We start from the raw sequence: 18,179 nt of genomic DNA, 5'->3' as shown, positions 1-18,179 counted from the left end.
TAGCTCTTATTTGATGATAAAACACTCTTCATGGATGCAAGTACGCATTTTTCTCTCACATAATGGAATGTAAAAATACCGCATAAATACCTGAAAGAGTTGGTCTTTTATTTTACACACCTTCGATTCTGCTTTTATTGATTTCCCCATGCTATGCAGAACAAAATGTACTCTAGCAACTTGTATGTTTCACACAACAGTATAACTTCACTGCACAGTGGAAAAGAACTTGCCTAATAGGGTGCTTCATTTGTTGGTAAACCTACTTTTCTCTCTTTCACAGTCTCTACATTGCTCTTGTGAATACTGTAGACATTATTAGTCTATCATTTGAAGTTATATCTTATTGTTTTGTCCAGAGCTGAAAAATGTCAAACTTCCACATTTTTAATGGAAGACACCATTTTTCACAAAAACCAAACAGTGCAAAAAATTCAGCCTGTTTTTTCAAGAGCTCTTGTTTTCTCGTAATAAATCCAGAGTCCAAATTAAACATGTCCGGTGATTTAGATTTGAATGTCTGGACTTCTTAATGAAATGCATATTCTGTAGCACATTTACCTACTGCATGAGAAATAATAGAATCACAGAACTGAAAAGAATCTGAAGAGATCCTCTAGACCAGTACCCTGCACTAATGTCAGGACTAAATATTATCTAGACCATCGCTGGCAGGTGTTTGTCTAACCTGCTTTTAAAAAATCTCCAATGATGGAGATTCCACAACTTCCCAAGGCAATTTATTCCTTAACTACCCTGACAGTTAGAAATTTTTTCCTAATGTCCAAACTAAACCATCCTTACTGCAATTTAAGTCTATTGCTTGTTCTATCCTCAGAGGTTAAGGAGAAGAATTTTTCAGCCTTCTCCTTTTATGTATTTGAAAACTGTTATCATGTCCCCACTCAGTCTTCTCAAGACTAAACAAGCCAATTTTTTCAATCTTCCCTCATAGGTCATGTTTTCCTAGACCTTTAATCATTTTTGTTGCTATTCTGTGGACTTTCTCCAATTAGTCCACATCTTTCCTGAAATGTGGTGCCCAGAACTGGACACAATATTCCAGTTGAGGCCTAAGCAGCACGGACTAGAGTGGAACCATTGCTACTTGTCTTGCTTATAACACTTCTGCTAATACATCCCAGAATCTTTGCTTCCTTCCCCTTTCCCCCCCAAAATATTGTTACACTGTTAACTAACATTTAGCTTGTGATCCATCCCAGATCCCTTTCCACAATACTCTGTCCTAGGCAGTCATTTCACTTTTAGTATGTGTGCAACTGATTGTTCCTTCCTAAGTGGAGTACTTTGCATTTGTCCTTGTTGAATTTCCTCCTATTTACTTCGTAACATTTCTCCAGTTTGTCCAGATCATTTTGAATTTTAATCCTATCCCCAAAGCACTTGCAACCCCTCCCAGCTTGGTATCATCTGCAAACTTTATAAGTGTACTCTCTATGCTATTATCTAAATCATTGATGAAGATGTTGAACAGAAACAGATCCAGAACTGATCCTTGCAGGACCCCACTTGATATGTCCTTCCAGCTTGTCTGTGAACCACTGATAACTGTTCTCTGGGAACAGTTTTCCAGCCACAGGTATGCATCCACCTTATAATAGCCCCATCTAGGGTTTTATTTCCCTAGTTTGTTTATGAGAAGGTCATGTGAGACAGTATCAAAAGCCTTACTAAAGTCAAGATGTACCACATCTACCGCTTCCCCCGATCCACAGGGCTTATTGCCCTGTCAAAGAAAGCGATTGGGTTGATTTGGCATGATTTGTTCTTGACAAATCCATGCTGACTGTTACCTATCACCGTATTATCTTCTAGGTGTTTGCAAATCCATTGCTTAATTATTTCCTCTGTTATCTTTCCAGATATTGAAGTTAAGCTGACTGGTCTGTAATTCCCCAGATAGTTCTTATTTCTGTTTTTATAGATTGGCACTATATTTGCCCTTTTCCAGTCTTCTGGAATCTCTCCCATCTACCATGACTTTTGAAAGATAATCACTAATGACTCTGATATCTCCTCAGTCAGCTCTTGAGTATTCTAGGATGTATTTCATCAGGCCCTGGTGACTTGAAAACATCTATCTTGTCTAAGTAGATGTCTTCAAGTAGATAGTGACTTTAGGATTTTTGTTTCCTCTGTTATTTTGTATCACTTGTAAATGTTTAAATTATCAGGACAGAATAATGTAGTAACATAAATCTAGCAATAACAGGCACCTGATTTATTAAAAAAAAATTGAAAAACTGAATTCAAATTAAATGTCTTCTATCTTGACTAAGCTCTTCAAAAAGATTCTTTGTCTTTCATTTGTAGGATGAGCATATCTCATTCCAATGCAGTGAGTCTCTACTCTGTATATTTCTAATATTTTGAATCTCATCTCTCACCTTTATTCCTTTCCTATTTTTAAAAGAGATGTGAATTTTGATGAAGGTCACTTGTTAGAAAAGGGGGAAGTTGTTATTGTTTTGTTGTATGTATTACAGTGGCATCGAGAGACTGCAAACCAGATAAGGCCTCACTGTGCTAGGTGCTATAAATACACATAATAAGAGACAGTTGCTACCCCAAAGACTTATACTGTAAACAAAAGACAGACTAAGGATGAAAGAAAGGAAGTAGTATTTATCCCAGTTTCATAGATGAGGAACTTAATTACAGAGAGAATAAGTGACTTGCCCAGGAAGTTTATGGCAGACCTGGGAATTGAACCCAGAATTGAAAGTGATCCTTTCTCTTGTTTTAACTTTTGATTTGCTTAGTTTGCTGCTCAGAGATTATATGGAATTGCTGCAGTTTAGTTAGAATGGAATGAGATTTTGATAACTGTATTTTAAGTTACCTCATGGGCAGCTAGAACAATGGGTGAATGCTCCTTTCACCGAATACATAGCCAAATAAATAAATGGCTATATATATGTATCCCCAAATATCTTGTTGCAACCTTAACTGATGGGTATTGCCCTTTGGAAAATTGAATCCATTCCTTTTCCAAATCTATCTAGAAATCTCAGAACATTTAGTATCTTCCCAGAGCTAAAATTTGTTTGTCCCATCTCTGATAGATGTGAAAGTGTGTAATGCTAAAATGCTAAATTTATTGCCCCTCAAGGAAACTGAACTATTGAGCTCCTGGTGTGGAAAAAAATGACTGGTATCAAGACTCTTCCATTTCTTTTTCTCTCTTTTTTGAATATTAAGCTTGACACTTAATTGCCATACATCATGCCCTGCAGAATTAGACAAGGAGGCATAGATGCAATTGTCAGTCAGCAGACTTTGAGTTCATATGCGTAATATACTGATAGTCACTACATCTATCTTTTTTAACTTTCTATAAAGAAAGACCAATTGTGAAGATGAAGAAAGCTGCTGATGGTCCCCTACACATCTCTCCTTCTCACTGCCATTGGAAGCCAGGCAGTAAAATGACATTGGTCCACCACGGTGAAGATGGCAATTATTTTGCACAGACTGAATGCTGTCGAGAAGAACTTTGTAGTATTTTGATCAGCAGAACAGTTTTTGCCTTTGCAGGTTGTCCTTTCCTCCTTTGCTGATAACTGATTTTGAAAGCTTCCCACCACCTTCACTGTAAGTATAAAAGGTTTTGGCAAGTGACCTCTCAGCACAGAAGGAACAGCAAGAAAATATCAAATAAACTTCTTTTCAGAAGACTAGAAGAGAATTTTTGTCAGCAAAAGAGGAGGATACACGAGCAGGTTTTGCTGCAAGGTAGTCTGGATTTGATGGCCCTATGCGTAGCAGCCCATCAGGCAGGCAGAATAGCTTTTCTGACTGGGAAAATCCTTCTCTGTAAACAAAATGGTGAATGCTCACCCTCCCCTTGCCTGGATGCCACAATGCTGCTTCACTTCCTCTTCCACCTGTGTAGTAGGTGGGAACTGGATGACAATTGTACAGGAAATTGGGTTTTCAGCTAAAAGACATGTTTTGTGAAATATCTGCTTCCTGCAGAAAAGTTCAACTTTTTATCAAAACACGAACAACCAAAAAACTTCAGACGAAAACAAAACAAAAACATGATTTGAAAATGCCACTGTGGTGCCTCATGCCCCTTCGTTCTCCTCTCTGGTTTGGTTCTCCAATCACACATCTCCCATGATGCACCACAACCAAGGATTCTCGGGATGTACTGTGGTGGATCAGCAAGTGGAGAGACCATATTTGAAACTTTCTTGAAGATTTTTTTGGGGGGAAAAATGTGATTTCTAAATGAAAAATGAATTTTTGACAGTTCTTCCATACACAGAAAGTTTTTGTTTTTGTTTTGTTTTTAAAAGGTCTGTGTTTTGAAGGAGAGAGGGGAACCAAAACTCCCCAAACCACCTCTTAATTCAAAAAATGTGGATCTTCTCTGAAGACTGTTTGAGTGGATCTACTTTCATGTTTATCCATCAAGAGTTGACCCAAAACACGAAGTGTCTAAAAGAGAATTCAGTAAACAGCCAGGATTTCATAGAGCCTGTCTTTCACAAAGTGCAACTCATTGGCCTTCTGGTCTTGCTCACATTCCTGCTTTGTCATTGCAAATTTCTGGATCAGCTTCTGGCTGGACGGTCTGTTTGTGTTGTTGTTAACAACAAACCAATGCCTTTCTTGAGGAATACCAGGAATTCTTATACCAAGTACTAAGGAAATTGTACATAACCGTATTAAAGCATTGTATTTTTAAGAGTTTTATTTTTAATCGGATAAAGCTTTGTATATTCTGCAATTTTAATGAATCTGTTGGCCCATTACTGAATATCCCACTACTTCAGAAAGAGCTGGAGGAAAAAAAATTGAGCCATGGGTTATCCCACAAGGGACCCAGATCAGCTAGGCAACTGTGTTACCAGAGTGGCCATTATGCAACAGTATGTAATTATTTTTGTACTCTGAAGAAAATACAGGACAATATGACTAATTATGCTGGCAATGTTATACTGTTCACAAAGCAAAGATTACCATAAAATAATGGTCAGCTTGGATACCAGGGAGTGTATTCATGAGGTCAATACTGAGTCTTTGTAAAACTAATTTTAAAAAGCAAAGCAGCAGTTTCTTTTCCAACTCAAAAAGTCAGACCAGTTACAGTAAAAACCATTTATTTCCCAAGGTGCTTTAGCTATTTTAAGTATTTTATTATTGAGCCTGCTGTAATATTACAGTGGGCACCAGGAGTTGTTCCGTTTACTCTTTCAAATTGCTGTATTAAGCATGAAAAGACCAACTCTCCTTAGGGTAAGTCATCACTGCAGTTAGCCTGGGTAATCAGCACCCAGGTTGGAGCACCCTGTTAGCTAGCTCAGTTTATGAGCAGCAACAATTTAAAGCCCCAGCCAAGTCACTAGGTTGTCACTGGCGCTGTACTCCTGTGTGTGGCACAAGATCTAGAACTGGTTAGGAATTTCTTGACAGAACTTTTTCTCATTCGAAAATGTAGTACTGTGAAAACCAAAACTTTTCACAGAAAAGTATCAGTTTTGACAAAACTTTCATTGGGAAAGAGTCTCAGAATGAAACTTCTGGTCAAAACCAAAGGAGGGAAGGAGGGAGAGAGACCAAGAGAGAGACCACCACACCAGAATGGTCAATAGTCCATTGAATAAGGCAATTATTTGGCATGTGAGAGACCCAGGTTCAAGACTCTGGTATGAATCAGGAAGAGCCTCTGGGCCATTGGCCCTGCTGGGGTGAGTCTGTTTTGTGTGTGTGTGCATGTTTGAAAATATTTGAAAGGTCTGTTTCAAATGCAGAAAGGGAAAAATTGTTGAAATCTTGAAAATTTTCATGGGACGGGAAAACCATTGCAGTGCCATGGAAATCCCTCTTTAAACCACCTCTGGCTCTGCCTACAAAATTCTTGGTACTAATGCCTAGGCAGTGGACAGGAAATTATTCCTCCTTATGCCAAATGTGATTGTTTCTCTGTTACTTTGTCCTCTGTGCTGATCATTTATCTCTACCTGTTGTATTTTCTCATGTTTAGACTGATAGCTCTTTGGGACAAGGATTGTGTCAAGCACAATGGGTCTTGATCCCTGATTATATCCAATAGGAGCTATCATCCTACAAATAATAAGTAATAATCCAAGTGATGGAATATCCCAGTTGTTTTTGGCAGACGAGTCACTTTTGACTACAGAAACAGTGGTGTAGAATATTTGGGTCCTACTTTGGTTAGAACTCATTTTGGTAACCGGCTCCCAGATACTGTAGCTGTACTGGAATATATAGACAGAAAATGAATAGAAAGGAGGGAAGAAGAATTGGTCATGTTACAAAGTTTTAGTGTGAAAAGTGATCACGTGACAAAGCCTTTTGTGTTATTTCCTGTACCACTTTGGAAACCAAAGTTACTTCCGTTGCTGTATATGTTTCTCTTGTTCTGTTCCCTGTTAAGTCAGCACAGCAAACCTTCTTAACCTCACAGAAGGTTTCTGATTTCATGAACTAGCTTTGATTTCTACCTATAAAGTGCACAAAAGTGCACTTGACACTAGAACTGTGCCTCACTCAGTCTAATTTTGCCCTTCATTCTTTTTATTACTGCTGCTGATTGAAGGGGAGAGAGTATGTGGGTGTGGTGCTCATGAATCTGATCTAAAATATTGGACAGTTAATAAAATAGTCATAATCTAAAAGAGTCTTATTGAGAGAGCCTGAATAATTTTCCTTTTATTGATATAGTTACTTGGAGGGGTTGTTCATTGAATTGCTGAAGCATGCTGTAAAAATATGCCAAGTTTTCAAGCACGCCTACAACTTCATTTAAGAATTGGGAGAAATCTTTGTTTTTAATCCACTGGCTCCCTCTACTGGTATGACAGAATTATAGTGCATAGTTTCTGGTGAGACATACTGATTATATAGTGCTAGAGGTACCAGAAGAAAATGGCTTTGCAAAGAACTGTATGAAACTTACTTGATCGTGGCACAGGTGAATCAGAGGCACCTCCTGGCTTCTAGCCCCTTGCTTTAGCACTGTATATACACCCTCTCCTTCAGTCAATAAAAGTGATGAAAAGAAAGAAGAAAGCAAATACTCACCAGCAACCATACACCCTACAAAAAGTGCAACCCAGGAACCTATCCCTGCAACAAACTCTGTTGTCAGCTCTGCCCACACATCGACCCTAGTGACAACATCACTGGTCCTAACCACATCAATCACACCATAAGGGGCTCATTCACCTGTACATCCACTAATGTTATATATGCCATCATGTGCCAGCAATGCCCCTCTGCCATGTACATTGGTCAAACTGGACTATCACACGCAAAAGGATAAATGGACACAAATCAGACATAAAAATAACAACATCCATAAACCAGTGGGAGAACACTTTAATCTCCCAGGGCACACTGTCACTGACCTGAAAGTCGCCATACTTCTCCAAAAAAACTCCAAAAACAGACTTCAAAGAGAAACTGCTGAGTTAGAAATGATCTGCAAACTTGACACATTCAAACTGGGTTTAAACAGAGATTTAGAATGGCTCTCTCATTACAAGAGGTAATTGCTTTACTCACCCATTATCACCTCCTACTCAATGACTGTCATTAGCCCTCAAGTACCTGGCTTTCATCCACCTCCCCCATTGTTCTCTATGCACTTGTATATCTATGTTTCCTATTTACTGTATCATTCTATCTCTGCATCTGACGAAGTGAGCTGAGTCTCATGAAAGCTTATGCCTACAAAAATTAAATTTGTTAGTCTTTAAAGTGCCACAGAACTCTCATTGGTTTTTTTTTTTTAAAGAAGAAAGGGGAAGTTAAGCTGTGATTGAGCCGCAGTTCTAGTCCACAACACCTTTTATTCAAACAGGAATTAAGCACAGTTTTTGAAATATAGAAAACACTGTTCTATAACATTAATTAAAATAAAACTTTAATGCAATCACCAGGATGTCTGTACGTACCATAACTAAGTAGTCATATGCTCTTATTACTGCTGTCCTTCACTCCCTGCTCACCACTGTTTGTTATTCTCACTAGATGTCTCATTTTAAATGCTTTATTTGTTTACTGTATTTGTTTGGATCACTATGCATCCACCTAAAAGGATCAACTTTTAATTAGAAAACTCTGCCGCGAAAGGGTGTCGTCTTTGCATTTGTACTGTAAATCACTCAGCAATCTTGTATGATTTTTTAAAATATAAATAATCATATAGTTAAATCTTGCAGCACAGCTTGTAGATAAGTATTATTGTATCCATTTCACGGAGAGGCATTTCACATCCACTTTGCGCTAGTGTAAAAGACTACACAAGGCAATGGTGAAACAGGTTCTGTGTATACAAAAAACACACATTTTAGAATATGTGTAGTGCTGAAACTGTGGAAGTGGTGCTCTGTGGAATATATCCCAATCTTAAATGGTTCATTTTCTGCAGACAGATGTGTGTGAAACATATGCACAATCCCTGGGTAAAGCATATGAGTGAGAATAAACCATATGTGATAGATGTTAGTTCCATCCCTTAGTGCACTGGTGGAAGATGCGCAGGTATCATGATGAGAAAGGCAGCATAAGAATCTGCACAGAAGAGAATAGAAGCAGAAGCTGTTCTGTGGGTAGATGGAAGATTGCAGTCTTCACAGTCTTTCAGTTTTTATGAGCACTAAATTCATGTTAAAATTAAGGCCATTCTTTTAAAGTTCTTGTTCCTACTGCATTCTTGGGAGTCTGGTTCACCGTCTGGGTACATCTGCTATGCTACATAGCAGTTAGCAAGCTCTTGGAGTTGAAAATCGTTTAACTTGTATATGTCCATTTAGTTTATTAGGATTACAAAGATCTAAATTTCCAGTGAGCTCAAAGGCCTAATCTGTGCCATTTCTGCTTCTCTGCGATGTACAAATAGGTTGACATTTGTCAGTGAAATGTCAGTTGTAATAAATGTATCATCTGATAGAGAATCCAATTTACTGACAAGGGTTAAAGGACTACAAGTCAGGTCTCTTGTGTCTAATAACTGATTTTGCCACAGACTTGCTATGTGACCTTGGGTAAGTCCATTAACTTTTTTCTTCCTTAATTAAGATTAACAACAGTTTGTACTGTAAAGTGCATTGTGGTCTGTGGAAGAACGGCTCTATATAAGAGCCAACTATTGGCAATGCTAAAATTAAAGGGGTCATTTTTTTTCTTTGCTAACAGGTACTTGGAACACCAAACGAAGATACGTGGCCTGGAGTCCATTCTTTACCCCATTTCAAGCTAGGTAGGTTTAAATAAGTTATCAAGATTTCAGTGTTTCTGGGAGTACATATTAAAAACCTTATGTGCTAGCTGAAAGAAGGGTTTTGAGATGGCACTCATCCTTTTTTGGCATGTTCACTTACTTGCTAATGGACTTCTGCAGCATTGTTCCAAAATAATCTGAATAGTGTTGCAGGATAGCAAATGCATTGTAAGCATATTGCAGTGCATTCATTTTAGCATTTCACATGTCACTATATTAGTTGGCTTTTGACCTTTAGCACATTATGAGCCATAGCTTCCCTTTGTAGCACATTAATATGAAATGTTGCACTACTACATTTCCTGTCAGTGGTAGGGCGACGTAGGCCAGTATGTTGACGTAGATCAACAGATGCAATGTGTAATAATGTTCTAAACAGGGGAACCAATGTGATAGGAAAAGGTATCCTGGAAACAGAAGATGGAAATATCCTATTTTTTCTGCCACTGTTTAGTTAATACAACGAGAGTCCTGTAGCACTTTAAAGACTAACAAATTCCTGTTTAGTTAACGTATTATCTAACACTAGGTTTAAATGGCCAAACTGATGATACTTCTACTACTACTTTTAGAAACCTGTTCCACAGTCAAATGGATCTAACTATTAGGAAGTTTCTCTTGCTACTTAGCATAAACAGTCTACAATCTGTATCCTGGAGAATAAGGAGTGAAGGACCAGTTTCTAGTGTAATTGTTCCCTGAATTGTCTAGTATTTATGATGCTGTACAAATTCTCTTGATCAGTTAAATGTTTTGAGGTTTTTAAACTTAATCCATTATTTCTGTATTCATTGTTTTCTCCTCCTTTTTTCTCAGCTGCCACTATTGCTCTTTTTTTATACTGATAGTCTGAGAGGAGGGCAGCAAATCAAGCTGTGTTTGCTTATGTTGTTTTTTGCTGGCTTTCAGGCAGCAACTTTTCTTGGAGTAGGTGACTCTTTCCCTATATCAACCCTGCAGAATAACAGCTTCCTCTCATCTGACTGCAATAACTGACCTTGACTTAACAAATTAAAATGATTTTACCTGGTGCATATTGAACAGGCAAAGCATTTTTAAACCTGTATTGGCTTAAACCATTTTTAAAAATCATGTCTAACAACACTGATGTTTTCTTCATGTGAATAGAGCTCAAAATTAATTCTTCTCCCAATTCCTTCCCCTACCCAAAGCCTTATAAATTGGGTTTGGCTTATAGCATAAATCCCTAATCAGATGATCCCACTGATTTCTCTGTATCCTTCCAAGTGATAATTTTGGGTAGTCCCCCTGTGAATTACTGGTCAGATTCAGTACTGGAAGCTTCAGAGGCGCTATAGCTGTTTATAAACTACTTTCATGGTATGCAATTTTTGTTAAGAGAAAATTTCAGTGTATTTATCCCTAAAATTTTGCATCACTGAGTACCACCAAAGGTTGTAAAGTAGTTTTCTGTTTCACACTTGATTAAATGTTAAAGATCAGTAGGTAATCCTGACAAGCCATGATGCAACCAAAATGCTGATGTTTTATTTCTTCCACAAGTAGACTTCTGTAATTGAATTTATAATTCATAATTGAATTTATAATTTATAATTCTATAAATTGGTCAGAAATATGCACCATTTAGGCTGGAAGTAGGTACCAAGCTCTACTGCACTATAATGGAATCCAGATTCTGCTCAGGTGAGGTCATAATTAAGTTAACATTGACCTCAGTGGTGTGTAAGTGTTTGCAGGATTGAGGCTGAAGTCATCCAAAAGATCTGAAAGAAAGAGTGATGTACCTCTTCTTGTCATAGAATACTATAGGAACCCTTCAATAATAGCACAGAACTATTAAGTAAATCTGGAGGGGTTTTAGCCTAACACATTCTATATTTTAAAAAATATTTTCTCTAAAATGCAAAAAACAACTGCATGTAAATTTAATTCTCATTAAAGAAAACACCACTTTCAAAAAAATTCCAAAGACATTTGTTGTTTAATACGCTGGGATATTGGAAGTGGAAAAACTGGAAATGGCTTTAGTAGTACTGTATTTTTGTTACCAAAATAAAGGGGTTGATTAAAATGTTTTGAACAGTAGGTGGCAGTCAAGAAACTTTCTGGTTAGAAAACGGCTTTGAAATGCTTCAAGCCATAAGGGTTTGTTCTTTCAGTTTTTGCAAAGGGACATTGGGAAATAAATTGACAGCTGGCATTTAGTGAAATGTAACAGGGGCATGTAATTTTTAAAATGGCCATTGTGTTGGATTTGTTTTTGTTTCCTCTGTTACAGAGCATGGATTTTGCCAGCTCTGAACACACAAAAATGCAGTAATGAGGGGAAAAAGATAAATGCAACATGGTAAATGGTCACTCAACACTTTCCCCATTTCCGTAAGGGTGCACAGAGTGCTCTTTGTTCTTTCAGCCCTTCCCCATCCCTGTGAAGTATGCAGATTTTCAAGCCAAAATAATTATTATCCTGGCTGATGACAATTTTCATCTATATGGGGCCTGTTGCTCCAAGGTGCTGAGCACCCTTAATTCCCATTCACTTACATGGGGTTTGAGAGACTTCTGCCCCTCCTCATGGGAAAAAGCCTCTTTTTGCTGCAAGTGCATGCTTAGCTTGGCGCGCCCTTTGCCCCCTGCCTCCCCTCCCCCTTTAGTTCACATGGTATTCTTGGCAAGACGATTAAAATGTCAAATAAGCCCTTTAATATGTCACAAAGATGCATCATTGGTTTTGCTTTATACAACAGTAGGGGTGAAATTAGCCTCACCTGCATAGAGCCTGAATACATGGACTTTCTGCTGGTGAAAGGCAAGATGGCTGGGGAAGCAAAAATCCAACACCTGCAGCATAGGGACAGGGCATGAAGCAAGGCTTGCATTATATCAAGTACTACATCCTATGGGCGGGGCTGGAATAATACCACTTATTCAGGCTACTAGGGCTATTGGATCTGGTTAGTCATGGATAACATAGCCCTTTCACTATCTGGAGAGCTGGTTCTCATGCTGACCTGTGCGTGGCCATCAGGGAAACCTCTCTGGAGACCACAGGGGTTGCATGGTCTCTTTGCAGCTGCTCAAACAGCCCCCTTTGCCCTTCCTATAGTGCTTAGATAGACCCTTTGCACTTGGATGAATTACACCCTATAAGAGATTTTTCCAAGTGAACTTCACTCAGAAAATTATTTCAGTCATCTTGTACTAACAGAAGCTGAGGAGTTAATGCTGTATTTTAACACTTCTCAGATTTATAATTTTGAAATGGCTTAGTCTCTTTGTTTTCTTAGTCCCAGAGTACAATATAATGAACCTGAAATGGTCTTGCCAAATTTGAATTGATTCCATCTGTGTCCAAGACGTATGGATTTATTGTATTTAAAAATAGAAAGCATGGGAGTATATTTTCTTTTTTCCAAGGGTTTGTTCAACACTTCTTACTCAGGCAAAATTTCTGTGTGTTGAGCAGAGCTCTAAAAAAGTGACATCCCCATCTAAACATAAATATACGAGCTAGAATTTAAACCTAGCACTTGCAAACAGCAAGGACAACCCATTTATGTGAAAGGAAAGAAGAGCACTGATGACTGGAACATTAGCATCCGTTCACAGCAGACTTTGATGTTATAAGCTTAGCTGCTTAAAAAGCATAAAACAATGGCATTTGAGCAGAAGGTATCAATAATAGATAGTGACTAGTAAAAAAGAAATTCTGGCTATTTAACTGAGTATCTGTGGAGCTGAAAAAAAAAACCAGAGTTTAAACAGCATTTCATTTTATTTGTTGTCTACATTCCAATAGGTAACTAATTTTTTACGCTGTGATTCAGTTAAAATCTATGATTCAGCCTCAGGGAACTAATCACGTTTTACTAGGGAGAGACAAATAACATCTGAGAAACATTGCATTAGATGTTCCAGGTTGCTGCTTCTCCATTCCAGTGTCCACAGGCCCAACTGCCATGTATTGTAGTTAGCAAAAGCAGTGATGTCAGGGATCTTCTGCTAAGATTGGTCAGTAGAGAGAGAGACTGATATCCTAAAATGCGAATAAACTTCTCTCAGGCTGAATGATGAGTCCACTTCTAATGCCAATCATAGAGAGCTCTAAATTTGCCACCTGTTTTGTTTCTGGGGCTTTCTCAGTCTGTAATTGGGGAAATAAAAATATTTTTATCATTTATTTCACCCTTAAAGAAGGCTATTCAAATGTAGGTGGTTTTCCCACCTGTTGTTATCAGCCTGCAATGAAAGGATGTGCACTAACCTTTTGTTCCTTTGAGGTAGCGCCCTGTCATGCAAATCTTGAAAGCAGTTTGAAAGTTGTCTGCTGTGTCATCTCCTACTGTTTCTCAGCCCTGCCCTCCACCAAAACAGTCCCGTCTATGTTTGCAAATACTTTTATCCAGTCTACTAAATTACCTACTGGGTGGATTTTCAACACTGTTTTTCATCTAAATACTTAAATTTAAAAGTGCAAAATAGAGAACTGTGAGATATCTGCCTTCTTAACTCAATTCCAAAACTTTGTGATCCTGATTCTCTTACAGTATCTCCCTGTGCTCAGATGTCATCTCTTCCAGCCTGGTTGTGCAAGCAAACATGGGACATGAGCACTGTTGTAAAGAAGTGTTTCATGCTCAAATAGGGTGGCCAACTTTCTAATTTTGTGAAAACTGAGCAGTGAGCACTGGAACCTCCTCTGCCCCCTGCTCCGCCTCTTCCCCTGAGGCCCTGCCCCTGCTCTGCCTGTTCCCCCTGAAGCCCTGCCCTTCCGCTCACTCCTCTCCCTCACCACCATCACTCGCTATTCTCTCCAACTCCCTCCCCTTCCCAACTGAGCCACACTCTGGGAGTGGAGGGGTGACTGGGAGGACGTTTGAGGGAGAGTTGCGCTCCAGGGGTGAGTGACTGAGGCAGGACAGGGGAGACACATTCCGGGGCTGGGAGGATGAGTGGGACAAGACAGAGGAGGGTGTGCTATGCTCCAAGGGCAATGGGGTGAGTGCGTCAAGATGGGGGAGGGTGAGCTGCGCTATGGGGATTGAGTGGAGCAGGACAGGGGAGTGTAGAGAGCCACACTCTGGGGCTGGGAGGGTGAGTAGGCAGGAGGGGAGGAGGAGCCGTGCTCCGGGGATAGGCGGGTGACTGGGGCAGGATGGGGGAGCTGTCGGTACCTCTCTCCACCGGATGCTCCTCTGGGAGCTGCTGCTATTCCCATGCCTGGTGGCGGAGGCCAGTTACTGCAGTTAGCCAGACTTTAAGCCGCTGGTCAGCAGTGTTGACTTTCCAGTCAAAAACCAGACACCTGGGAGCCCTATGCTCAAATGAGCAAGCTGTTCAGGGAAATTAAAACAAAAATAAAAGTAAAAACTATTATTATTATTACTGTTGTAGAGCCTAGAGGTCTCGAGCAGTTGGGGGTCCCATGGTGTTGAGCACCGTACAAACATATAGTGAATGATAGCAATGACCTGATGAAATCTGGGTTGGTTCATAAGTATTTGCTATGGCTTTGCCACAAGCTCTGAGTACGGGGGCAATGTGTATGTGTGTTGCCCCAGGAACAGATCAGTTACTTCCTCTTCCATGCTAGTTCAGTGGTGATGGCTCCTGTGTTTGGGGGGGATGGAGGCATGGGCCCACCTCTGCCTGCCCAACTGAATGGGAGAGGGAGTAGCAGTCCCAAGGAAGCTGCTTTCCCACTCAAGTTATGACCTGTGATCCAGGTAACTCAGGTTGGGCAGGGAGACACATCTTACGTCCTCTTACCTCCCTGCATGGGCGCATATAGCAATCTAGCCCAGTATCTGTTTTTAATTGATATTCATTTGAATAATCTTTAAACGTAGCTTATTCCCAGAGTACCCATGCACCACACACAAAAGAGAGCAGCTACTTTAAAAACATCCATGTTATATTAAGGTGAAATGTGAACTTATTCCCTTTATTGTTTTATGTTAAAACTAGGGGTGTCAAATGATTAAAAAAAATTAATCACAATTTTTTTTAAAAGTCACGATTAATCACAGTTTTAATCGCACTGTTAAGCAATAATAGAATACCATTTATTTAAATATTTTGGATGTTTTCTACATTTTCAAATTTATTGATATCAATTACAATACTGAATACAAAATGTACAGTGCTCACTTTATATTATTTTTTATTACAGATATTACACTGTAAACAGATAAACAAAAGAAATAGTATTTTTTCAATTCACCTCATGCAAGTTCTGTAGTGCAATCTCTTTATACTTACAAATGTAGAATATTTTTGTTGCACAACTGCACTCAATAACAAAACAGTGTAAAACTTTAGAGCCAACAAGTCCATTCAGTCCTACTTCTTGTTCAGCCAATCACTAAGACAAACAAGTTTGTTTACGTTTATGTGAGAGAATGCTGCCTGCTTCTTAATTACAATGTTACCTGAAAGTATGAACAGGTGTTCGCATGGCACTGTTGTAGCTGGTGTTGCAAAGTATTTACGTGCCAGATATGCTAATCATTGGTATGCCCTTCATGCTTCAACCACCATTCCAGAGGACATGCACTACAGTACAGTACTTAATATGAGGTGAATTAAAAAATGCTATCTTTTGTTTATCTTTTTACAGTGCAAATATTTGTGATCTAAAATATTATAAAGTGAGCAATGTACACTTTGTATTCTGTGTTGTAATTGAAATCAATATATTTGAAAATGTAGAAAGACATCCAAAAACATGTATAATACATTGAAATTAGTATTCTATTATTGCTTAACTGTGCGATTAAAACTGCAGTTAATCGCAATTAATTTTTTTATTTGAGTTAATTTATTTTGAGATAATCGCTTGAGTTAACTGCTAATAATTGATAGCCCTAGTTAAAACTAATGTTACTAAATAAATGGTTATGTTCTCTTACTTCCTACACATTCCTTCATTTCCATCCATCATCTTTTACTTTACAAAATGGTATTTTTCATTTAATGAAAGTCTGGTCTGCTAATACCTCATGGCATGACCCCATCCTGGAAAACACGTTGAGCTATGCTGAGGCAGTGGTTTTTCACCATTGTAGAATGAAGAGGGATTGCCTTGTGATACAAGTTGCCGTATTCTATTCTTATGAGCTGTGCTGATAACTGGATGTATGCTTTTCCATTGGCCCTACTAAGACAACATCTTTTCCTGTCACAGGTTGTCTCTGATGAAGAAGGAAAACTAACAAGCTTCAGGCAACTTGTTTTGGGGCCACCTAGTGACAATTGGGGTTTAATACATAGAAGTTCTGGGCATTGTGATCTATACCTGCCCCAAAGAAGTAGGTCTGCGGTCAGGATAGGTTATTTCCTTCCTCAGAAATAGACCACAAGAATGGCCATATTGGGTCAGACCAATGGTCCATGTAGCCCAGTATTCTGTCTTCTGACAGTGGCCAATGCCAGATGCTCTAGAGGGAATGAACAGAACTGGGCAATTAGCAAGTGATCCATCCCCTGTCATCCAGTCCCAGCTTCTGGCATTAGAGGCTTAGGGACACCCAAAGAGATGTGTCCCTGACCGTCTCAGCTAATACCCAGTGATGAACTTATCCTTCATGAACTTTTCTAGTTCTTTTTTGAACCTAGTTATACTTTTGGCCTTCACAAAATCTTCTGGCAATGAATTCCATATGTTGACTGTGTGTTGTGTGAAGAAGTACTTCCTGATGTTAGTTTTAAACTTGCTGCCTGTAAATTTTATTGGCTGACCACTGGTTCTTGTGTTATGTGAAGAGGTAAATAACACTTCCTTATTCACTTTCTCCACACCACTCATGATTTTATAGACCTCTATCATACCCACCTTAGCATTCTCTTTTCTAAGCTGAGCAGTCCCACTCTTTTTAATCTCTCCTCATATGGGAACTTTTCCATATGCCTAATCATTTTTGTTGCCTTTCTATGTCCTTTTTCCAATTCTAAGATATCTTTTTTTGAGATGTGGCGACCAGAACTGCATGCAGTATGCTTGCAAGCTGTGGGAGTACCATGAATGTATATAGTGACATTGATATTTTTGTCATATTATCTATCCCATTCTTAATGGTTCCTAATATGCTGTTAGCTTTTTTTGACTACCACTGCACACTGAGCAGATGTTTTCAGAGCTATCCACAGTGACTCCAAGATCTCCTCCTTGAGTAGTATCAGCTAATTTAGACCATATCATTTGTTATGTACAGTTGGGATTATTATTTTCAATGTGCATTACTTTGCATTTATCAACAGTGAATTTGTTGCCTATATGTCCTCTTGGTGTTTTCTTCATGGGCCAAATGCAGAAGCAGTCAGAGAAATGTATGGGGCACAAGGAGTTGGGTATATAACCATTCACTGTTGTAAGTCTCATCTGAAATTGAGCAGCTATCGGGGGATTTAGCACTTCCCACTCTATCAGATCTTATCCCATCCTCACAGGTGCAGTGAAAGAAATCCTCCATGTGATGCCAGATCAGTGAAGACTACCAGCTTCTCAGGCAATATCAGTAATTGGGCCTATGTCTCTGGTTCCAGAGACTGGGCTAGGATGTCTGAACTCTAATCCTTCCTCTCACTCCAGCCGCTCTTCTCTACTGGATTCAAGACCTAACTAGTGAGTCAAACAAGCCCAGATTTTTGCTTGGAGACTCGCCTAGCTGGTTCTATTAGTTTTTCTTATCAGCTTTCTGAAATGGCCCCAATCCTGCTGTCTGGGTTAATGCCTCAAAATCAAGTTGCCGGGCAGTTACCAGATCAACAGTGCTTCAGATTATATTGTGGTTTTGGTCCGTTTTGATTTGTTTTGACGCCCCCCTCATGGCCCCTGCATGTGTGTGTTCTCCCAAATATATAGCATACAGTGGTTTGGCCACTGCAGGAGCTGTCACCCCACACACATACCCTTCTG

General features: G+C 39.1%; 1 protein-coding gene across 8 annotated transcripts in view; it reads left to right on the top strand.

The window, feature by feature from the left end:
- Positions 1–18,179, top strand: part of CDK14 (cyclin dependent kinase 14) — a 464,786-nt gene that overhangs the window by 316,643 nt on the left and 129,964 nt on the right. For 6 of the 8 annotated variants that reach the window (XM_067562226.1, XM_067562222.1, XM_067562224.1 and 3 more), the window contains one exon: positions 9,196–9,259. In XM_067562226.1, the coding sequence (XP_067418327.1) occupies positions 9,196–9,259 (64 nt within the window). Of the gene's footprint in view, positions 1–3,363; positions 3,391–9,195; positions 9,260–17,710; positions 17,814–18,179 lie in introns of those variants that run through there. The other 2 variants (XM_067562228.1, XM_067562229.1) reach the window with 2 other exon arrangements.

This window comes from Emydura macquarii, unplaced genomic scaffold (genome assembly GCF_026122565.2).
Source record: "Emydura macquarii macquarii isolate MOO-44397 ecotype Brisbane River unplaced genomic scaffold, CSIRO-AGI_Emac_v2 contig_2422, whole genome shotgun sequence".
NCBI lineage: Eukaryota > Metazoa > Chordata > Testudines > Chelidae > Emydura > Emydura macquarii.
This window is presented reverse-complemented; position numbering and strand designations above follow the sequence as displayed.